Source organism: Malus domestica, chromosome 07, assembly GCF_042453785.1.
Source record: "Malus domestica chromosome 07, GDT2T_hap1".
NCBI classification, from domain to species: Eukaryota; Viridiplantae; Streptophyta; class Magnoliopsida; order Rosales; family Rosaceae; genus Malus; species Malus domestica.
The window spans coordinates 35,937,675-35,961,505 of NC_091667.1; the positions used below are offsets into that span (position 1 = coordinate 35,937,675).

The window sequence follows — 23,831 nt, forward strand, 5'->3', positions numbered from 1 at the left end:
ATGATGTTTCGAAGTATGAGATCTTTTGAGTTTTTTAATTATTAAATTTTTGTTAACAACTATGAAAATTAAGATTAAACGGTTAAGATATTCGTAATACTCTATAGTTCGGAGCACATTGAAATTTTGTATGTTTGTTCATGCATGGAGTTTGATTTTTCCACACTCTATCGCTTAAAAAGAAGAAATATGATACGATATACGTGAATATGAGTTAGTGTTATTTGAAGTTGTTTTTGTAAGAAACTCTTAAACTTCTATACATTTTAGAACGATTTTTTATTATAAGCATGTTGAATATGACACACGTTGACCTAAAAAGCCTTTTTTAGTTCCAAAAACACTTTCTATCAAACAACGTTAAAAGCACACTCCTAAACTAAATCAAACTTACCTTCATCGACCAAACTAGGTCAAAAACTACGAGCTAGTGGCCCAGTGGTAAAAGACAAATTGTGAGGCTTCCTTCAAACTAAAAACTGGAGGTCTCGGGTGCAAAACCCGTTGTTGGTGTGGAAGCCAAACTTGCAGTCAGGGGAGGTTGAAATGCTTTAGTGAGTCTTTTCGACCGCGGAAGAGGTGGATAACCATGACTTGCCACCAGTTGTTCCCCTTTTAAAAAATAAAAAACCAAACTAGATCAAAAGTACTTTCAAAATACTTCTCCTAAATTGTGAGATAAGTGATTGATAAGGATTGAAAAGGATTTATAAATGTGTTTTCAATAAGTGATTGATTTTTTATTTATAAATTTTAATTTTTTTTTTTTTACATGTTTATGACAAAAGCAATTTTACCATAAGCTCTTCTGTATAAGTAGTGCCAAACAATTCTTTAATCATTTCGGGCCGAGGCCCACTTTTTAAAATTATTAAACACAAGCCCATTTTGTTCTTCACCATTTTTTGGTGAAAAGCCCATCAACCAACAAAAACCCTACTATAAACCACCGAAGAGCAAAACCGCCTCGTTGCCGCCGAGAGAGATACACACAGACAGCGGGAGAGGAAGAGAGAGAGCCGGAGAAGATGCAGATCTTCGTGAAAACCCTAACAGGGAAGACTATCACCCTCGAGGTGGAGTCTAGCGACACCATCGACAACGTCAAGGCCAAGATCCAGGACAAGGAAGGTAACACTTCCACCCGTAATCTAATCTCTCGGATTTTTCCAGCGATCAAGTTTCTTGCTCGAATTCAAAGTAGTACGATTTTGATGGTGATGATTTCGCCGGCTAAATGTTTTCAATTGTGTAGGTATTCCCCCGGATCAGCAGAGGCTCATTTTTGCCGGGAAGCAGCTTGAGGATGGCCGTACTCTCGCCGACTACAACATCCAGAAAGGTTAGCATTTTCGTATCCCTTGTTTGGTTGCTCAGAAACTGCTGGGTATATTTGGTTGTGAATAATTGAATTTAATTGGATCATTTCACCTTCAGAAGCTTAGTAGCCAAATCTGTAGATTTCGTCGAGCGAGTTATGTTTCCTGTTGCTATGTGATTATGTTTGGAGTGTTTCACCTTCAGAAGTTTAGTGCCCAATTGACAGTAGCGATAGTTGAAGGGCTCGAGGCCAATTTTGGACCCGCTGATGGCCTAATTTATTCACGCCGTTGGCAATTTTTTTGTGTGTGTTAATACTTGTGCATCGGTGCTAGCTGTTTTTTTATGTTTTGCTGGTTGAAAGTTTATTTGGATCTGATTTTTCTCAGAATCAACTCTGCATTTGGTTCTGAGGCTTCGTGGTGGGATTATTGAGCCGTCTCTCATGGCATTGGCTAGGAAATACAACCAGGAAAAGATGATCTGCCGCAAGTAAGTTTCCGCTTTACTGTTTCTCGTAGAAGAACTGATTAAGCTTTTCTTATATAGATTTACTTCAGTTCTCTAGTTATACTCCTAATTTTAAACACACTGCGCTACTTTGACGTTGTTGGATGCTAGCATCTTCACGTTTGATCTCATATAACTCTTTCGAGACAAAATCTATGTGTTCTTTTATATAAAAGGATTTGGATTTAGAAAAGAGAATGTGGATGAGTACTTACATAGTTACATTGCCAAATCCCAATGTCATATTGGATTTAGTTTAAGAAGACCGAAACCATTCGCCTGACTTAATCAAGTGTCTAACTTTCTTTAGTTTGAGAGTTCTTTTGCTTTTCTTTGATTCTCATTGTATCTCACATATATAAATGCTCGTGAACAGGTGCTATGCCCGCCTGCACCCCCGTGCAGTTAACTGCAGGAAGAAGAAGTGTGGACACAGCAACCAGGTATTTCATATAGTTGATTGAATATCGATGTCTGTTTGATCCTGCTACATTCTCAACCTTTACCGTTTTAGTTTTGTTCTTTATTCGTGTTATCTTTTATTAATGCAGCTGAGGCCAAAGAAGAAGATCAAGTAGACTGGGAATCGAGACAGGGGAACGTCAAGTCTTTTTCCGGTCATTTAGGTCTTGGGCCGTTTCTTTTAAAACTTGGTTAGAACTTATTATGAGAAATGACTTTCATTAAGTTTGAATCTCTCTATATCGAGTCGTTGACATGGCTAATGCATACTTTGATTTTTGTTTGTTGAATGAAAGATGGATTAGTGTATGAATACTATTTTCCCTTCCATTGTTTTTTGCGTTATTCATAATTTATGATTCTACTGAAGACAAAAGGTGCCGAGAATCGGATGGAAGGCGTTTCAGTAGCCATTGTTTTCCTTCCATCTCCTCATAAGGACATTCGGAGAAGTTCTGGATCACCTTGTCTGGAAAATGTTTTGGATCATCTTCCCAGGGGACTCCCTCGCAGCATCTTCTAGCTGAAGCAGCTCCTGTGAACTCAGGCGCCAACCGAGAGCACCCAGATTTTCTTCCGCTTGTTTCACGGTCTTGACTCCGGGTATGGGAATGGTCCCCTTGGAAATGCACCAGTTTATAGCAACCTACAAACAGAATTCAAATCTTGCTTAGTCTTGCAAATTACGTTACTTGTGCCGTAAGTAAGCCGCATCGAAACAGGTAACAAGACGTAGAATTACTTGCGGTACGGTTTTACTCCTTTTTTGTGCAATTTCTTTGAGTGAAGTCAACAAGGGTTCCAGTCCCGGAAGAATTTGCCTGAATAGGAAGGATCTGCAGAAACACCGATGCATTTGTAAACAGTGTGTACTGATTTGGTTCAGGAGAGATAAAGAAACCACGTACCGAGGTCCGCGTGGTAGATTGGATGGCGTATATTTCCCAGTAAGCATTCCAAGTCCTAGAGGGCTATAAGCAATCAGGCGGATGCCGAGAGAATCACATATGTTCTTGATCTCCAGCTGATCTTCTCCGACGCTCAACAACGAAAATTGCACCTAGAATCGGGGTGTTATCTATAAGATTAAAGAGTTTCAGTGCACCAGCATGTGCATTAGAAACTGTTTGGCTTCATATCTTGTACAAGCAATGGCGTACCTGAGCTGAACACAACGGGACTCCCCGAGCTTTTAGGTAATCGTGTATCTTTAGAAGCTGCTTCGGTCCATAGTTGCTGACCCCGACAGCACGAACCAAACCCTTCACGATACCATCTCTATGAGTATGACCATTTCGTGCTAGTCTCGAAAATTCATCTCTGAACGCACAAGGCGCCTTTAAATCATTTGCTTACCTTGTCATACATTGCAACTAACCCGTCCCAAAGCGCTGCTTCTTGCAGAGGATTGTAATTTGCAGTCGACCAATGCAACTGTCCTATCCCAATTTGTTCGATCTGCATACGATCAATCGAGGCACTGGAAACAGCAGTCAAGTAAACTTGGGGAAAGGAGAGTTATTCCACACAATACAAGCAAAGTAAGAGTCGAATTTGAGAAGTGTACTTGCAAGCATTCACGAACTGCCCTGGGGTTAGGCGCCACGGGTAGGCTGCAAACTTGGTAGCAATCACGATGTCCTTCTGCACTCTCTTCTGCCCTGAAGATTTGTGTTATTTAACAGCTTAGGCTAACAGACATTCATCGTCAAACCACGAAAAATATTCTCATCCCATCTCTACATTGTTGGCTCATTCTCTGACAACTTAAGTTTTCTGTGAAGGGTGTAACCCTGTATAGTGTAGGGCGAGGCTACATCTATATGTTTGTCTCTGCCCTACTGGTCATTTGCACGTAAGGGAGGGTGTAAAATTGATATCATCGTCGGCTTATTCCTTAACAACTTAAGCTTTTGAGGTCTAGGTGGTTGCCTAAGGGCTCGTTTCTCTAAAATATGCTTTTGCTCAAAAGCACTTGTACAAGAAATTAGACTTGTATGTTGTATCCCAAACGATATATCAGAAGCGCTTTTAAGTATTAGAAAGCACTGCACCAATCAACTACAAAACTAAGTGATAAAATTGAGAAGAATAGCAAGAGCAGACCTTGATAATCTCGGATGAACTTCCCAAGTAGCTTTTCACTCTTTCCGTTCAACCTGCCGGTGCCGTAGGAGTCAGCGGTGTCGAAAAGGTTGATGCCGTTGTCGACAGCCAGATTGAATGTCTGTTGGAGCTCACCGTCCATCGATTCCTGGTACCCCCACAGAAGCTGGTTGCCCCATGCCCAAGTTCCAAACCCCATTGGAGACACACTCAGTGGGCCCACCTTCACCTGCAAGCTAAAGCATGCTTTATGCTAGCCACTTTGTACATGTACAAAATGCTAGACAGAGAGAGAGAGAAATACCTTTTGCCATGGCCAGAAGGGAGGGAGCTTGAGGGGCTTGAAGGGAGAAGAAGGGAGGGAAATCTCACTTGAAGAGGAGCTGAAGTAGGCTGTGGCTTTTATGGTTAAGCAAGCCATTGATTCCGCAAAAAAATTGTAGCTCAAGCGGTTAAGAATATTTATTTCCGACGTTATACATTCGATTTCCTAAATCTATCTTGTTCCTCGAACCCTCTGCAAGTCACTTTGGGAAGACAATTGAGGGGAACAAGTGCGCGATCATGTACAAAAGTATGTGGTCAGGATTTGGATAGCGAAAGTGAATTACTAATGGGCCCACAAAGCCCAACTGGAGAAGCCCAAATAAAAAAATGAAAAAATAATAACAAATCGAGGTTTTGACAGCTGTGGGATTTGAACCCACGCCCTTTCGGACCAGAGCCTAAATCTGGCGCCTTAGACCACTCGGCCAAACTGTCCACTTGATCAACTTTTTCATTAGGTTTATTATTATGCAAATGATGATATTTTATTCGTGTCCTCTGCCTTGCGACAGTTACGCTAATTTAATCTAAACAACAGTACGAAGATTCGAATGGAATGCCGCTAATGGAGCACCTTGCTCTAGCCAGTTTGACTAAGCTTGGGCATATAACTTTTGCCTCTCGTTGGATTCACTTCTGTATATTCTAAGGTTTTTGTCTGACTTTGATAATTAATTTTTTTTTTTTTTTAAATCCTTCTAAATCGTAATTTGACTAGTCCTTCATTGTAGTGATTCGTAGGATATACAAGATTCAAAGGATTGGTTTTAACGTTAATTTTGCTGGTTGGCAATTAAGTGCGGCTAGAAAACTGTGTTTTGTAAACCTAATACCTATCTTTGTGTACAAGGCAAGACGTTCATGTCATATTTGAACAATCTCATGATCCTGCAACACACACAAACACATACACTCATGCATGGATTTCTCTCATTAAATAGTCTGTTATGAACAATTAGCGAACCAAATTATGTAACAACTCGACAAGTATTGAGCTCAGAAGAATAAGACGCTGCATAGTTACTGTTTGACGTCGATAGAAGCTGTTAGTTGACCTCAGTACATGGATTACAAGAAAAATTCCACACCAATTACACCAAACTTTTATGTGCGGGGTGGGGGGGTTGGAAATTTCAGGTCCAGAAATTTAACCAGTGTGAATTACAACGATCAACCAGAATGTTGCCTGAATCCAACCTATGCAATCCTTGAGGTGTCAGAGAGGCATCCAATTGACCAATGTTCAGAAGATCGTGTATTTCATCTCCAAACTCCCCACCAACATCATGGCTTGTATGTGAATCTATGGCTCCTCTCTGCTCCAATGCCTCTTCTAGTCTTACTCGAGCACTAGTCTTACAATTCCCTTCTTTGTAACTCGATCCATCTGCCGTCTGATTTGCGAGAGAATCTTCGGGAGGGGCGCCATCGCGAGATGTTCCCACAAGATCGTGTAACTTCTGCAACTGATAAAAATAACCCAAAAAATGTTTAGTTTTGACTACTAAGCTAGAAATTTTGAATGCACTTTCATGAACACTGTTTGGCTACTTACATGTAACTGCAAATCACATCTGACAAATAAAACAGCTTATGCACGCATGTCAAACTGTAATTTTATTTATAAACACGATGGGCTTCTCACAGCCAGGTATATTTTTCGATTTTCGGATTGTAAGAAGTTGAACAAGGTTAGTTACTCTACCTGCATAAGCAAAGACTGCTTCTCCTCCTTCAAAGATTCAAACCGAGATGCTAACTTGTCATAATCTTCTCTGAGACTTCTGAGATCCTGCTCTATCTGTTTGGACTTCCATCTAGCTCTTCTGTTCTGAAACCATATTGCAACCTGGCGAGGTTGCAGCCCAAGCTCTCTTGCCAACTGCACCTTCCTCCTTGGCTCGAGCTTCGAGTCTGCTTCGAATATAGACTCCAACAAGCTGATTTGTTCGTCGCTAAACCGCCTTGTGTTCTTGCTCTTGTTCTTCTTCCTTTTCATCGCAGACTGTGGCTCTATGCCGTAATCTAAGTTTTCTTCTTCATAGCACTCCTCTTTACTCCTCTCCATGACTTTGGTTCTCGATTATTTTTTGTTGGGCTTGATTGATATCGACTTGTAATGCTTTCAACAATAGATGAAAAATTAATTATTAATTTTTAAGTGAATGTGGTTTTGAAATCTTGGTAATGAAGTGAGCTTGTAGTATATATAGTTAGGGTTGAAGAATATATCTTCTCACTCACGTGAACACAGCACACTGAAAAATCTCTCCTCATAAACACGGTTGTTTCTTATATTTGAAAGTTGTTGATTGATGGATGATCGTAATCCAAACCAATGGTGTTAGCTAACGTAAGACACACGTCGAATTCATAATTTCTTGCTTGTGGACCTCTCTAATCCACTCTTATCTTCTTTCTTCCCCATCTCTAGAAACACTACTGTTACATATATGTGTTTCTTTCCCACACAAACACACAATTTTGGCTTGTGTATTGTGCTTCTCTTCTGGTGGAAATAATGTGAAAAAAGTGCATGCATTAGACAGTTGCAGGGTTTGTAAAGAATAAACTTGAACTTGAGTTGCTTGTTTACGTGCCGATTTGTAGTCCGTTTAGGCATGTCCGAATTGCCATTCTCGTATTATATGTACTTTTTGCTTTTTTGACAATGAACATTCAATAATACAAACACTAGTGTACGATTAATTTTCAATTATGATAAAATCTTGCATGTTACTCTTCTGTATACAACCGGTAAAATTGTATAATCTCACAATCACGAAATCATTTATTTTTCTAAATTATAAATATTAGAAAATCAATTGGCACTCGCATGAGCGTATATCAAAAGACTAGCATGACACATAAAATTTGCAGTCTGTCAGTGCGTATTTCAATTGTTATTATGATTTCTATGTACCTTTTGCTTTTTGACAAAGGGAAACATCCCAACAATTCAAGCACTCATGCTTCTTTCTTGACTCTTGAGTTTAACATAAATTTGTAACTTAGCAGTTAGTGACATAACAAAATTTCTTCAATCATAAAGTTTAATGACTCAGATATTATTTGTATTAGGAATTAAAAGTAATAGGACTCAGGATGACATAGATGATGAAACATACTATAAAAAACTTAACTTTCAGAAATATCTAACGAGTCGTCACTTAGTACTACGATCTAGTGGTATTCCTCTTCAATGGTAAGTGAGAGGTATTCAGTTGAATTCTCGCCAAAGACGAATTTGAACCACATTATTACTAGCCTATTTTAAGGTTAAATCTAATCCGTTTCCTTAGTGTAGATAATATCGATTGTTAAATAATAATAATAATAAAATATCTAACAAGTCTCTGGAAAACCGATGGTCGCGCATATGGCAAGAAGATATGGTTAATATTGTATGAGTTGGATATGGTCATATGAGATAAGTTGATGGTTACTTTAGATGAAGATAAATTTGCGTGGCCTAATACCGACAAACAAAACGTCCAATTTCAATTCAATTGTCAAGTTGAATCAAAAGGAGAAAGCAAAGGCCAATGCTTTTTTCAATAAAAGCCAATCATATCGATGGGGCTGTGTGCACCGATCCTCCATTTTTTTTGGTTTCTAGTGTTTAGCTTCATCCTTCTATTCGATGCGTCTAATTTTTTATACAGCTTCATCTTTGTAAGAAAAACTTAGTGCACAATTGAGCAAAATGATGTTCTAAGATTTATAGAACGATCTTGTTTAGTAAGATAAAGTTTTGTTATTCATGTTTTTTAGTTTCGTCCTCCTACTCGATACTTCCATTTCTATAGGGCTAGGTCCAAATCGTTTTCAGGGTTTCATGGTTGGTGTGGCGTCCTATCTAGTCTCCATGAGACGTGCTCACTTCTCTAAAATTTATGCAAAGCCTTTTGGGATTAGGTCACACTTGCACGCTACGGGAGCACTTTATCAGTTTATCATTAACATTGTGGCAAGAAATAAAGGGTTGTGTTATGCAGTATTTTTTAAATAGTTAAAAGCGTTTTCAGAATGATTTGAGAAGTGCACCGGTAAAAGTGTTTAGACGACTTTTGAAAGGACTAAAAGTATTTTCTCTCAATTGAAATCTCTTTTAACTTGAGCCTTAAGGGGGTTGTCAATTTAGATTTCAGAAGATTTTAATGTACTTCTTTTAGGTGACAGATTTCAAATGATTTTAATACTCTATAATTTCTTATGGATTTTGATGAAATCAAAGTTTGACTACACCCCCCTTAATTTGACAAAAAATGTTTATTTGAAAGCACATATGAAGAATCACCTATTAGATCCAACTTCATAAAGCATTTGAATTTTCAATAAAAAATTTTGGTGTTTTTAATTAAAAACACTTAGCAAAACCTTGTATGAACATAAGCAATCCTAAATCAACTCTTAGAAGGGTCCAAAACACTTTCAGATAATAAAAACGTTATGATTCAAAGGGCACTCGCAAAAGCGCTAACAAATTTTTTTTACATAACATCATAAACAAGCCTTAAATAGTAAGACGAACTTCTGTTTTCATTAGATTCCAAATTTAAAAGTGATTAGCTCATGAGAGAACTTATGCATTTTGTTGCCAAAAGCTGTCCATAGACAACACTCTCCTTCTTGGCGGAACTAATGGTTTCATCCATGTCCTCGAAGTATTGAGCAAGCTCATTGAGATTCCACATAAGAATGGAGTGCCGGCTGTAGGTATTGAGCAAGCTGGGACAAAACTTTGTTGTCCAAATCCAAGTTACTTGGCTGCCTTTCGTGCCAGGACTGGAGGACTAGGATAAGCATAACGAAGATTAAAGCTTTCATTCCCTCCTCACCAAACTTTGCTTCTGAAAACGACACCGTCATTTGTCTTTAAACGACCATGATTAGCATTTCTTGTCGTCCCGGTAAGTTTGGTGTACATGTAACGTGGATAACCTTCCCAAATTCATACTGTTTTAACTTGTCAAATATCCTTAGTTGGCCTTTGGTGTTTAGGTGCTTTGCGAGGACAAGTTTCGGCGAGCGATTCGTGCCAAGTGTGCGAGCAAAACTTTGGGGGATAAAAATCTAGAGGTGATGACTTGTTTGGCTCTCTAATCATTAGGAAGAAGGGATTGAATCGCTGTCGTTGTTGCATGGTTTCAACATCAACAGTTCGCCTTTCCTTCGTAACATGTAAGGTCTATTAGGTGGTCTGGTTGGGATAGATTGTGATAAGCTAAAATGGATTTGAATCCAATAATTTGTTTGTTGAGTCAAAATGTGAGAGGACATGACATTTACAATAGAATGAGTTATTTAATCTATATTAATACATAAATTAAAGTCATATCTTACATATCCCTATCGATCCAATTCTTAAGGCATAATCTCATTCAGCCACCAAACGAGCCCGTACAGATTGACTATTAAGTTTGGATTCATTACCTTGCTCCTCAAGCTATAAATGGCCCTAAGCTCTATAAACCATATGTTTTATATCACCAAACCCAATTTCCAATTATGTTTGAAATGTCAGCCGCATCGCACAATTTTCAAGTAAACAGCAGGTGCTCCTCCAATCAAGCATTTCAAAGAAGCACACAGCAGCTGATTTTTCAATAAAGTATTTTAAGTACCTTTTTCAGCCAACATTTACTTTTTAACTTTTTCTATTAAACACTAGCATGAACACTTTTAGCAATCTGAAAGTAATTTTTAGTTATTAAAAGCATACTGAATTTTTCAATAAAAACAAGAAAAATTAATGAAAATGATTTGAAAATTTTTAGTTTTAATTAAAGAGACAAAAATGTGTTGTAAGTGAATTATACCAGGATTGACTTTTTAGAATAAAAATATCTTTAACGTTAAAAGACAGTACAAAGTGTTAACATATAACCATGTCTTTTATAAAACACCTCCGTGTGCCATGTGCTTTTCTAACTGAGGAACACTTTTAAACTTTTAAACTTAGCAATAGTGCAACACATTAGAATAACCATACATAAATGAAATGGTGCTTGATGGAGGACGGCTGGCGCTTTCTTTTCCACCACTTCTGGGGCGTCGGTTGGTTGGATCTTTGGTATTTGCTGGGAATGGTGGTGCATGGTGGAGGATTCCGGTGCTTTGATGACGGTTGAGGTGCAGGCGGCTTTGGGCTGTTTTGTTTTTTAGGTTTTCTTTCTGAGCCCAATTGTCTGTTTGCGCTTTATTTTGTATGGAAGGTTATTTTTTTATTTTGTGCTTGACTTGTAATTTGATCTCTTGTTATTTATATTTGTCGTGTTGGTAATGAAATTTACCTTTGATGGAAAAAAAATGGGGCTTTAAAATAGCCCTCATAAGGTTAACCCAAATTTGCTGTTGACTTCTTCAAGCTTCTCTGAAATCCAACATGCTCAATCATACGAACAAACCACAATTTCACAATTTCACAATCTTCCAATGGTTTGGGAAGCTTAGAAAAGAATTCTTCCCAGTAAGTCTTCTTTTCATATGCACGCGAAGAGAGTCTAATGAATAACTTCTCCAAGACCAACCCTTCATTTAGCAAACCCTTTACTGCCCGTTGCGTCTCATAATCTCTCCCTTAAAACTAATAACTTCGACCACCTTTAGATGCGAAAAGGTACAAGGAGGCACAACATCCTCATTTGATATAGAGCAACTTTCTGATTGATCAATGTAATAAAATACATTAGACATCTTAACAACATAGAAATTATGTAAGGTTATCACGGAAGATGGAAAGAAACAACCTGAACATTTCAAGATGGAAAGAAACAACCTGAACATTTCACACTCATACAGCTTCAATCCAATACGCAATGGTCTTATTGACAGGGTCAATTATATCAGCCTCACAAGTAAGAAGGAACCTATTTATGAAATCTCGAAAGAGAATTGCCCTTTCCAACTTAGGTATGTAGTAGCAGAAGTGATGCAAGTCAATGTTGGAATTCAACTTCCATACGTATTTCCACCTTTTTTTTATAATATGCTCGTTTGAACCGCTTCTCAAGGTTCGAAGAAGGATATGATGTGTTGAAGAATGTCGTCACGAATAAGACTTGGTGCTTCGCTCAGATATATGGACATATTGGACCAAATTTCATTTGATTTCTATCCCCAAACATGACGCCAGGAATAAGATTTAGTGCTTTGCTCTGATATATGAGCATTAGGCCGAATTTCATCGATTTCTGTCCCCAACCGGCATTTTAAGTTTTGAGGACAATGTTTGGATTTTGGTACTTTCTTGAGAAATTTCCAATTTTCTTTTATATTAAATTCCCAGCTAGGGTTGTGGTAAACTACGAACACATATGTTAGGGCTGTTGAGGTTTTCTTAATGGTGAATCATATTGCTATTGAATTTTGGCTTAGAGTATTTTCTTCAATTTTCATGTTATACTTATCACACTAGGTAAAAATAATAATAACTGAAGAAGTTAAAGATGATATCATAATAAGATGAAGATTTCACAATAGTCGTTGACTCAATTTTTTTCAATACAAATAATATATTTACAGTGAAGAGACGAATATTTTAACTAAACCACACAATGAGTCTGCTAACTATAATAATTTGGTTCAAAATCGTATTCAACGAGAAACTTAATACTTTTGACTTATCATATAAACGTATAAGTTGTAGAATTATCAGAGAGACAGGTCATACGACCCACTTTCAACAACACCGATATTACAAACTTTCAACAACACCGATATTACAATCCATCAGGTGTGGGGTTTTATCACAAAAGGCATCGGTATTGGTTGGAGTAGGATTATGGTATTTAAACTCTTATTTTGTCATTGATACGGTCAATGTGGGACATTTCAACACGCCCCCTCATGTGGGACCCGATTAGTGGGTCACACGTGGGAGATCCACACATCGACAACCACGTGGAGCCAAGGGGACTCACCTTACACGCAGGGCCAAGGGACCCACCATCATCGCTCGGGGCCAAGGGGACCCACCCATCACGTGGCAGTACAGTACGGGCCCGCTCTTTGGCTCTGATACCATGTAGAATTATCAGAGAGACAGGCCATACGACCCACTTTCAACAACACCGATATTGTCCCCAACTTGATAATTACCACATGCACAATCCGTCATGTGTGGGGTTTTATCACAAAAGACCTCGGTATTGGTTGGAGTATGATTATGGTATTTAAACTCTTATTTTGTTATTAATACGGTCAATGTGGGACATTTCAACATAATTGTCCCCACTCCATTTCTTATATATGTATTATTTACATGTGAGTGTGTGCCTAGCTCTAAACTTATGTATAAACATAAGCATGCCCACCCCAATTGCCCAAACCTTACAGCTGGTTCCAGAGAAACCAACATGATCGACTAGTACCGGGCCCATGCACCAACTCTTTCAATGTGCAGCCCTTTCTTTCTTTTTCTTTTCTTTCTCGTAAAGTAAACCAAATGATTATATTTGTGAGTAATCATGTATTTAATTATGACGTACCACCAACCCCAATATTTCCTGGGACCTAATAATACTTTTCATTCAAGAAGTAAAAGTACTCTCTCCCCTTTTGTTTCATTTGGAGTAACGCGATCCAAATAAGTGAAGAACACCAGCTGTATAAGAGATGAAGATGATCATATTGGAGTTTATGTATCACGAAGGAAGCTGGTAACTTTGAGGGGAATGTTGTTTGGTACAAGATTACCTAAGTCGGTAATTTCTTGGATCAGGCTTCATTCCCCTCAATTACTGCTTCCATCTAATTTGCCAAACATCTCTCTTCATATAAATTTAGTTCACCAATCCCGATGCCCCGTGGAGATGATCGAAACTGGATCCCCGATGATCGATGGATCTTCAGGTGATTGAATTTCGACTAAACCCCATTTTTTCTGCTTATTTTGACAGATTAGTTCAATGATGATGCGGGCTTAGTTTGATCGTACTGCAGGTATGAAAAAAGAAAGAAAAAAAAATCAATCATTTGCTTTTGACTTATGATTCATGTCTTTCAACATTAAGACTGTTTGTGAATTTCTTTCGGTCTTTTCCTTCTTGTTCATCATTGAATAGATCTTTTGTCATGATGAGCACAACCCTAAATTCCAATCTGCGTACTTGTCTTTGGCCTTAGCTAGGGTTAAACTCCCTAGGGTTTTTATTTTTTTATTTTTTAAGATCAATTGAAATTAGGGTTTTAATCTATTGGATAATCTGGATCCTTTACCCGATCACAAAATGAATAACTGTTAATTACTTTAGTTGTAGTGGTAGTGGGCGGCGGGTGGAGTTTGTAGAGCTGTATTCACAGTATCAGTTCAGTATAAGATAATATTCATCTCCATTCTCCACCCTTCTCAGCAGCTTTACTAATTAATATTCTACTGATCTGACTATATTATTTGTTCCACTGAATAATGCCTTGATACATGCTTTTAGTGGAAGACATATGGATTCGAATCTTATTTGTATCGTGGATGAAATTGCCGTGAAGATATATCGGCACCGATCAGAGTGCGTACACATATATATGTAAAGTATGAAGAACTTACTGTATCTTGCAGAAGAAGAAAGAAAGAGATAGAGAGAAGTAGAGATTTAGAGAGAGAGAAAGAATATACTGTTTTATTAACCAACACACAACAATAGTTACACACACTAGTTATATAACAGATTTAGTAGCTTACTAACTAAGCCACATACTCAACTCACAATCTATTGACATTTGTCACTCTATCTAACCATTGAATCATAAGCTCATAACAAACCCATATTATTGTTAACATCCTCCCGCAATCTCAGGATGGGAATTTCCTAGACGGAGATTGTAGCAATGAGTATGAAACAAAGAAGTCGACAAGCCTTTGGTGAGAATATCGGCAAACTGAGCATTAGAAGTAACAAACTGAACCTGGAGTAGCTGCTTAGCGACCCGTTCTCGGACAAAATGAACATCAATGTCAATATGCTTCGTCCTTTGATGCATAACAGGATTATAAGCAAGGGCAATGGCAGAGAGATTATCACAATACAAGATAGCAGGAGAAGGCACAGAAACATTCATAAATTGTAATAACTGCTTGATCCAATCCATCTCTGCTGCAGTAGAAGATAAAGCCCTGTATTCGGCCTCAGTAGAGGATCGAGAAACTGTATTTTGCTTCTTAGAAGACCAAGAAATAGGATTAGAGCCCAAATAGACAACCAATCCCGTTGTAGACCTCCTGTCATTGGGATCCCCGGCCCAGTCAGCATCACTATAAGCATAGAAGTTCAAATCCCCTTTACTAAACTGAATGCCATAGTCCTGCGTCCCCCGCAAGTATCTGAGGATTCTTTTGACAGCAACAAAGTGGGACTCCATGGGACAGTGCATGAATTGACAAACTTGATGGACAGAGAAGGCAATGTCAGGCCGTGTGAATGTCAAATACTGAAGTGCACCAACAATGCTTCTATACAAAGCAGGATTGTTAAACGGTTTACCATCATCCTTTAACAGTCTATTGTAAGCTAGGCAAGGAGTGGTACAAGACTTGGATTGGAGCATATCAGTTTTGATCAACAAATCTGAGACATACTTAGATTGAGAGAGGAACAAACCGTGGGATTGCTGTGTAATTTGAATACCAAGGAAATAATGAAGAGGCCCTAAGTCCTTGATGTCAAACTCAGAATGTAAAGCTCCAATAACCTCAGTAATGGCATCTGTAGCACTGCCTGTAATGATAATGTCGTCGACATACAATAAAAGAATGACAACAGACTGCCCAACATGTTTCACAAAGAGGGAAGAATCTGAGTATGTAGTAAGAAATCCCAGAGATGGTAAAAACGTTGTGAATCTCTCATTCCAAGCCCTTGGGGCTTGTTTTAGACCATATAAGGACTTGTGTAATCTACACACATGCGTGGAATAATGAGGATCCAAAAAACCAGGGGGCTGAGACATGTATACTTCCTCTTGTAATATGCCATGAAGAAAGGCATTCTTCACATCTAGTTGTCTAAGTGACCAACCAAAATGAGCAGCAAGAGCTAAGACTAATCGGACCGTAGTTGGTTTAACCACAGGGCTGAAGGTTTCTCCATAATCAACACCTTCCTCTTGATTAAACCCTTTAGCAACTAGTCTCGCTTTATACCGAGAAATGGTGCCATCAGCATTTTTTTTAATCTTATAAACCCATTTACACCCTACAAGATTTTTATGTGGAGGAAGAGGAACAAGAGACCAAGTACCCTGAGAATGAAGAGCTGAAAGTTCCTCTTTCATGGCTGATAACCACACAGAAGATTTCAAGGCTGACTTATATGTTGCAGGCTCGGTGTGAGATAAATCCACTAACTGATCATCTTGAAGAACAGAGAGAAAGACCTTTTTCTTAGATATCCCACTCTTAGATCGAGTCTGCATTGAATGTGTATTGAGTGGAGGAATTGGTAAGATAACCTGTAAACTGTCAGGAGAAAAACCAATAGGATCCTCAGATTGCTCATGCGAAGGCTGAGAAGTACTTGCAGGAGCCACATGGGTAGGAGAGGATAATAATGGAGAAGAACTTGCGGATATGGTTGGGGTTGCAGTAATGAGTTGTGGACTGGAACTGTGAGCATCATTGGGAGCTGAAGAATGAATATCATTTGGCATAGAAGTATGACTAGGGACTATAGTATTCTGATTAGTGACATACATATTTGGAAACTGTGATATGACAAAAGATGGAAGAGACTTGGAACACACAGGAACTGGACACTTTGAACTCAAACTGGTATATGGAAATTCAATTTCATCGAATATAACATGTCTGGAAACATATATCCTCTTATGAGACACCTCATAACAAATAAACCCTTTATACTTAGAAGCATAACCCAGAAATATGCACTTTGTGGTCCTAGGTTGAAGTTTGGTACTATTATAGGGTCTGAGTAATGGAAAACATGAGCACCCAAAAATTCGGAGATGAGTGATATCAGGAATAGAATGAAACAACAATTCAAATGGTGATTTGTTGTTTAAGGTGGAGGTAGGCATTCTATTAATAAGATAGACAGCCACTTGACAAGCAAAAGACCAAAACTGTGGAGGTAAAGAAGCAGTTTGTAAAAGTGTGATAGAGGTTTCAATGATATGTCTATGTTTTCTTTCGGCTAGCCCATTTTGTTCCGGGGTATGAGGACAAGATATTTGATGGTTGATGCCTTTATCAAGAAGAAAGGTTTGAAGTGTTTTGCTAATATATTCCCCTCCCCCATCACTTTGTAAAGTTTTAATGGTAGTGGTAAACTGATTCAAAACAAAGTTATAGAAACCAACAAAGACAGAACAAACATCACTTTTATTGCTTAGAGGAAAAATCCAACAATATCGAGTGCATTCATCAATGAATGTCACATAGTATCTGAAACTGTCAACAGAAATACAAGGAGAGGGACCCCAGACATCAGTATGTACAACTTCAAACGGGGTAACAGATTTTGACACAGAAGCAACAAAGGGCAGTTTACAAAATTTTCCTTCCAGACAAGTAGAACAAATCACAGGTTTTGAATCAAATGCAACAGACACTTGACACTGTTTTAAAATGGAAGACACTACAGAATTTGATGGATGCCCTAATCTACTATGCCAAAGTGCAGAAGATACTTGGTGGCCAAGAAATGCCACTTGAGATCGAGGTGATGAAGCACGTCCAGGAAATGGAATTGGATACAACCCATCACTGCAAAGTCCCTTGAACATTATCCTCCCTGTGGCCTTGTCCTGAATCCAAAAACAGAAAGCATCATATATCAACCAGCAATTATTGTCCAGACACAAACGATGTACAGACAACAAATTCTGTGTTAACCGAGGAACATATAGGACAGAATGTAATTGCAATGGTTTAATTGGAGTTGGAATACTGGAAGAACCAATATGTGAAATAGATAAACCTGCACCACTAGCTGTTTGAATTGTCTCAGTGGACAAATAGGGAGTAGCCAATGAAAGATTATTCAGATCAGCAGTCATATGTGATGTAGCCCCCGAATCAGTAAGCCAGAACTGGTGAGGAGATGCACTGGGAACAACAGAATTAGAGACATTGTTGACATGCATAGCAGTAGGCGCAGAGTTTTGAACATTGGAGTTCCTGTAAAGACAAAACTGTGCACTATGATTCTTTTTACCACATATTTGACAACCTTGAACCGCAGCAGTATCAGAATTCCTGAACCGGCAAGTATCAGCCAAATGCCCATATTTACCACAAATTTGACAATTAGTGTGAAACTGGCCTTGCTGAGATGGTGGTGAATTCCCAAGAATACCAGGGGCATTATTGATGTAACCAGATTTGTTATTCCCAAACCGAGGATAGGAATTGTTGTAAAATTTCCCTCTGCCTTTGTTCTTGTGAAAATTTGGCTTATAACCAGAGGCATTAAAGAACCCAGATTGAGAACCATAAGAATTAGACTGTTGGTCATAGCTTGAATTCTTAGAATCATGACCACTGTTCTTGGCAACCATTGCAGTTAAGAATGGAGTGGCAGCCACATTTTCAATCATTGCTTCCTCAGCAAGTAACTGAGAGCGAAGATCCTTCATTGAAATAACATGTTCTCTTCCACGAATTATAGACCTCAACGTATTATACTCAGAAGAAAGACCATTCAAAGTTAAGATCACAATATCATCATCCGCAAATGTGACTCCAGCAGCAGAAAGATAATCACGAGCCTCTTTAATTCTTTGTAAATATTGAGAAATGGAATCAGTACCTTTCTTGATGTTTTGCAATGCAGATTTCATCTGAAAAATTGTTGTCCGAGTAACAATGGAAAATTGCTCCTTGAGACGAACCCATAAGTCACGAGCACTGGTACTTCCAATTGCACAAGAAACGGCGGATGGAGACAAAGTGGCAGTGATCAACTGCATGAGTGCCCTATCATGCATCTTCCAAATCTTGAAAGTATCAGTCTCAACACGAAGAGAAGAATCAGTTGAACCCCCAGATACATTAGAATCAAACCGTGAGGGGCAAGGGTTGATGCCATCGACAAATCCCATTATGCCATGACCTTCCAAAAGTAATTCCATCTGGAAATTCCACACAAGATAGTTAGAATCATCCAGTTTGACAGTAACTGATGAAGACACTGTCGATATAAGAGAGGAAATAGGAGATTGAAGGATCTGAAGTTGTGCAGCCGTCACCATAGCTTCAAATCAGAGAGAAACCCAGATGCAAATTCGCAGAGGAATTAACACAAACACCTGGAGTGCACAAGAAGATGCGCAAGAAATCAAGAAATACAGAGAGATCAAGACCCCAAGAAAAGTGAGAAAGAGGAGCAGATCACAGATAGAGAGCGGAAGCAGAGAAATCCAAGATCGAATAACCGTCAAGCACGAAGCATTGCGGCGAATGATACCATGTAAAGTATGAAGAACTTACTGTATCTTGCAGAAGAAGAAAGAAAGAGATAGAGAGAAGTAGAGATTTAGAGAGAGAGAAAGAATATACTGTTTTATTAACCAACACACAACAATAGTTACACACACTAGTTATATAACAGATTTAGTAGCTTACTAACTAAGCCACATACTCAACTCACAATCTATTGACATTTGTCACTCTATCTAACCATTGAATCATAAGCTCATAACAAACCCATATTATTGTTAACAATATATATATATATATATATATATATTCATATTCTGCAGTATTGATTCCTTTTATTGTGATCAGTTTCCTTTTGTAAAAGAGGTATTTCTTTCATCTTTTGAACATATATTTCTTTACAATGCATGCCATCTATCCTTTTGATGTTTGTGTGTGTGCACGTGTATCTGTCTATGGAAATCTGGGAGAGGTTTTGTTAGATCAACTGAAAATAATTTCAGTTAGAAAGAGGGCAAGAGCAAACACATTCTTTACCAGAAAATATAAGGTTTCGTTAGGTTATTTCTATTTCAGTTTGTTCAATTTGTATACAACATGATCATCTTGCACATTGCTCAATACATTTGTGATCACCAATCGCCCATATATATTAGCATAGACTTCCAGAAACACACACACACACACACATATATATATATATATATATTAACAGTTCAAACTGTAATCTGTTTGATTAATATTCCAATATCCCATCCTTTTTAATTTGAACCTTCATTTTTTTTTACACCGGCAATACTATATATTGCGCATTAATCACCACAAAAAGAGCTAACAATATCCACTGATCTTAGTTGCACGTGATAAGGTGGGCAAAATGTCTATCGATGAATGAACGGGATGGTAAAAGGTCTATCAGTGGCCATTGTTAAACCCAGGGCCGGTCCTGAGTTTTTTGGTGCCCAGTGCGAAAGTTCAAAATGTGCCATTTTTAATACAAAAACATATGTTAAAAAAAAAATTAACGAGGGCTGGAACCCAGTCGAAGCTGGGGGGCTAGGCCCTCACGCTCAAATTATATTACCTGAGAAAATATACAACGGGGGGACATAGTACCTAAACCTCGACAATCAAAAGTACAATCATATACAACCACTCCTAGCAAATCTCCTTCAAATTTCAACCTTTAAGAAATTGTCTTCTAGTATTTTTTGAAGCAAAATCATCAATTATATCATCATACTCCAAGTCTTCAATCTCATCATTTTCAATGCATAAGATTGCTAATCCATTTAGCCTATCTTGAGTCATAGTGGTCCGCAAGTAAGATTTTAATAATTTCAATTTTGAAAAACTTCTTTCTGCAGATGCCACGGTCACAGGTACAGTCAACATTACACGATAAGCAATCAAGACATTAGGACACATGTCAATTTCTTTGACAAAGTTTGCTATTTCCATGGATGTCCAAGGGTTATTAGAGAGAAATGCTTCTTCAGGTAACATCATTTGGAAAACCTGTAATTCGGAACATAAGTCGGGCTCCATCTACATCCATGGTATTTCCATGTTTCAAATGTGCTTCAAGATTCATACAATTTTGTTTTAGCTCTTGATCATCCAATGAAATTAACTTCGATGCATCAAACAAGAAGCCAAAAATATATTCAAAAGCCTTTAACTGTTCAAACCTGTGTTTCAGTTGAGAAAGAGCAATATCCACTATAACAAGAAAATAATATGTTCTAAATGATTCTTCAGCAGACTGTTGTTCCCTCTCATTACCATCAACTTCATCATGATGTCTTTTTCTAGGTCTATGACGTTTAGTTTGAAAAACAGGGTCAATTTCCGAATCAAGTGCAATTTCTTTAGCATCACTCATGGCATAAGCAAAACCAGTTTCTCTATAGTTTTCGAAAAACGTAACAAGTGCTTCCAATGCCTTTACAGCAACATCAAGACGCATGTCTTCAGATTGTAATTTTGTATTCACCATGTTAATCTTCAACAAAATGTCATACCAAATAACCAAACTTAATACAAAATCAAAACTTGAAAGTTCTCCTGATGCTAAACATTCTGCATCCCTACTCAATTGGGGATTTTCAGTAATTTCCACCAATTTAAACAAAACATTTCTAACATGGGCTACTTGGGACTTAATCGCTTTAACACTTTCAATGTGACTTTCCCATCGAGTAGTTGACAATGACTTCAATTAATCAAATAATTCAATCCATCAACAACAACAATTCTTTACATCAATTATCATATAATTCTATGTCACTTGCAAAATTTAATTTAAATTATGAATTAATAATTCAAATTTTAAAAATTAGTTTATCAAATTACCTCAAAAGTTACTCGGGTTGGTGAATGCACAATGGCAACCGGCAGCAGGGATTGTGGCTGAGAAAGACAAAGACCTGTGGTGGGCCTGTGTCTGTGTGTCGGGGTTGGAAGGCTGGAAGCTGCAATAGCAGTGCAGATGGCAGTGGGGTGGGAAAATAACAAACGGCACTGGGGAAACAAAAGGGCGGGTGGGGAATTGGGAAAAGGGGAATTAGGGTTAGGTGGGAGTGGGGGGGGGAGGTCCCTTTACATTATTGTTTTTTTTTTTTTAAGGCTAAAACTTGGCCGGTTCAATTATATATATATATTTTGTTTTTTTAAATCCTGAAAACTTGGGCCCTTTCCTTTATTGTCAAATTTGGGCCTCTTGCCCTCCATTCTTTATTTTGGGTTCTGGACAAATTTTTTTTTTATACCTAATTATTTGGACTTTTTTTTTTGTGCCCCTTTAAATTTTGGGCCCTGGACAATGGCCCTGGTTGCACTGGGTCTGGGCCTTATTGATAGACCTTTTAGCCTTTTCATTTTGTATGAATTAACCAACATTTTATGAAACTAATATTGGTTACTATAGTTAGAGCTTTCTTGTAGTACATATTGGTTACTGAAGCAAGTTTAGCCACTAAAATCTAATCCACTCCCTCCCATATTTAGAATATACCAAGCCGGTTATCTGTTTCTTTTTCTAGCCTGCAGACTAATTAAAATGGAGTGATGTTATTTGGATCATAAAATTGACACACTTGTTAATACATGTAGCTCTTACATGCAATAATAAGATTTGTTTTTATTGGAGACTGGAGAAAGTGTTGGCAAATGCATCCAGTGTGTGTCTCAGACTCTCAATAGTTATATTAGTTTACAATCACGTGTGCATGAGCACTAACGCTGATCTCTTATCTTCAAATAAACTATTTCGAAAAATTGAGAATCGAACAAAATGAGCCGAATATTGAATTGAGGCCGAAAAAAATCGAACCAAATTACCCATTTTCAACGATACATTTATTTGGGAAGGCAAACTGGGATTAGTTATTTTACTGGATCGAGCAATAAGCATGTATAAATGCATATTGTGTTTCATGCACTTAGTTTCTCATATACTAAAGGTTGGTAAGCTAGCAAGCTTGTAGTACTGTCTAAAGTTTAGGCCAGGCCACAACCGAATGATTAGTAAAACAAATATTAATTTGACATTTTATATGTTATTATATGGTGTGTAGTGGGTTGCAGGTGAGCAATGTGCGTGACAAAGTTAGAAAGAAAAGGACCTGTATCTATTCTCCGGGGGGAATGGAAAGTACTGATTACTGGAAATGTAGGTTTTATATATTTGGTAAATCAAATTATGTGAATGTTGGTGATTTAATTATTATTTCAGTGTTAATTATTAACGTGTTTATTTTTTATTGGTGACACATAATTTGATTTGCAAATTTGATTTAAAAATTTAATATCTCTAACATTATCCTTTCGCAACTGCAGTCAAGTCGATGAGGCATCATGCCTTAATGCACTTCTATTTCCGTTCATTCCGCTAAATGTAAGAGATGAAGATATGTTAATAATTTTACTTTAGTTTTTGGGATCGACAAAAGCAAAGTTTTCTGGTTTTATTTGTGCAAAGATATATTAATCTCAAGAGTGATTCTTTAAGAATGGCTGCACTGGCTGTGGGTTGCATACACCAATTCCGGCCAATTGTGGCAGTGCAATAGTTGCTCTGCTCCCATTATATTGATTTCCACGTGAGAAATAGACTTACTGGATTTGAACCGGATCGTCCTAATTTATATCTTGTTCGTTTATTAATCAGATGATCGTATTCGTATTTTTGGATTCAACTTGTCAACCTAGCTTTTGATATGATTCGTATTTGGGTAATGATCGAATTCCATATTTCAAGAATAAAAAAATTAAAATTTTATTAGAAATATTTGTTCTTCATTTGTGTTTCGTCTGATGTCTGGACCGCAACCACATGATTATCGTAAAACAAACATTTGACATTTATATATGTATGTATTATATGGTGAATAGTGGGTTGCAGTTGCAGGTGTGCGAAGTTCGAAACAAAGTAATTAAAAAGAAAAGGACTTGATATTTTCACAAGGTTGAACAAAAAGCAGTAATTGGAACGGAGTAACAATCTCTCCCCCTTCAAATCTCATCTCCTTCCTTTCCTTAATTACCCTCCTCTCTCACTTTGTTATCTTTCTTTCTCTATAAATAAGTCAACAAAAAAAGTTCATATGACTTATTCATCATCGTTCAAGTATGAGAGGACTATAAAGTAGATAAATTTAGAGAGAAAAAAATCATACTCCAATTGGAACTGCAGGTTTTATATATATCC

At 37.7% G+C, this 23,831-nt stretch overlaps 3 protein-coding genes and 1 non-coding gene across 5 annotated transcripts; 1 reads left to right on the forward strand and 3 right to left on the reverse strand.

The window, feature by feature from the left end:
- The first annotated feature begins 769 nt into the window (after positions 1 to 769).
- LOC103439924 (ubiquitin-ribosomal protein eL40 fusion protein) lies at positions 770 to 2,622 on the forward strand. Its single transcript, XM_008378567.4, has 5 exons — positions 770 to 1,131; positions 1,256 to 1,342; positions 1,710 to 1,812; positions 2,207 to 2,273; positions 2,382 to 2,622. The coding sequence occupies exons 1-5, from the start codon at positions 1,029 to 1,031 to the stop codon at positions 2,406 to 2,408; spliced, it is 387 nt and encodes a 128-aa protein (XP_008376789.1). The 5' UTR covers positions 770 to 1,028; the 3' UTR covers positions 2,409 to 2,622.
- LOC103439925 (pyridoxal reductase, chloroplastic) lies at positions 2,594 to 4,964 on the reverse strand. Of its 2 annotated transcripts, none has more exons than XM_008378568.4 (8): positions 4,703 to 4,964; positions 4,399 to 4,627; positions 3,860 to 3,953; positions 3,649 to 3,772; positions 3,453 to 3,554; positions 3,201 to 3,352; positions 3,035 to 3,128; positions 2,594 to 2,938 (listed from the first exon to the last, which is right to left on the reverse strand). In XM_008378568.4, the coding sequence occupies exons 1-8, from the start codon at positions 4,817 to 4,819 to the stop codon at positions 2,753 to 2,755; spliced, it is 1,098 nt and encodes a 365-aa protein (XP_008376790.1). In that variant the 5' UTR covers positions 4,820 to 4,964; the 3' UTR covers positions 2,594 to 2,752. The 2 variants fall into 2 exon arrangements, with proteins under 2 accessions (XP_008376790.1, XP_008376791.1); XM_008378569.4 differs by having other exon boundaries at positions 4,399 to 4,634; positions 4,703 to 4,956.
- Positions 4,965 to 5,080: 116 nt separating this feature from the next.
- On the reverse strand, positions 5,081 to 5,160 carry TRNAL-UAG (transfer RNA leucine (anticodon UAG)). The gene has a single exon. It is a non-coding gene; the product is annotated as a tRNA-Leu (tRNA).
- Positions 5,161 to 5,745: 585 nt separating this feature from the next.
- On the reverse strand, positions 5,746 to 6,883 carry HD16 (homeobox-leucine zipper protein ATHB-12-like). The gene is made up of 2 exons (NM_001294356.1): positions 6,431 to 6,883; positions 5,746 to 6,191 (listed from the first exon to the last, which is right to left on the reverse strand). The coding sequence occupies exons 1-2, from the start codon at positions 6,791 to 6,793 to the stop codon at positions 5,859 to 5,861; spliced, it is 696 nt and encodes a 231-aa protein (NP_001281285.1). The 5' UTR covers positions 6,794 to 6,883; the 3' UTR covers positions 5,746 to 5,858.
- Positions 6,884 to 23,831: the final 16,948 nt, after the last annotated feature.

Excerpts from the sequence above, each read along its gene's own strand:
- LOC103439924 (XM_008378567.4), top strand. The coding sequence starts at position 1,029 with ATGCAGATCTTCGTGAAAACCCTAACAGGGAAGACTATCACCCTCGAG. Across the intron at positions 1,132-1,255 it reads CAAGATCCAGGACAAGGAAG|GTATTCCCCCGGATCAGCAG; the intron begins GTAACACTTCCA and ends TCAATTGTGTAG. Across the intron at positions 2,274-2,381 it reads AGTGTGGACACAGCAACCAG|CTGAGGCCAAAGAAGAAGAT; the intron begins GTATTTCATATA and ends TTATTAATGCAG.
- LOC103439925 (XM_008378568.4), bottom strand. The coding sequence starts at position 4,819 with ATGGCTTGCTTAACCATAAAAGCCACAGCCTACTTCAGCTCCTCTTCA. Across the intron at positions 3,129-3,200 it reads AATCTACCACGCGGACCTCG|ATCCTTCCTATTCAGGCAAA; the intron begins GTACGTGGTTTC and ends GTGTTTCTGCAG. Across the intron at positions 2,939-3,034 it reads GGAGTAAAACCGTACCGCAA|GTTGCTATAAACTGGTGCAT; the intron begins GTAATTCTACGT and ends TTCTGTTTGTAG.
- HD16 (NM_001294356.1), bottom strand. The coding sequence starts at position 6,793 with ATGGAGAGGAGTAAAGAGGAGTGCTATGAAGAAGAAAACTTAGATTAC. Across the intron at positions 6,192-6,430 it reads AGCAGTCTTTGCTTATGCAG|TTGCAGAAGTTACACGATCT; the intron begins GTAGAGTAACTA and ends TATTTTTATCAG.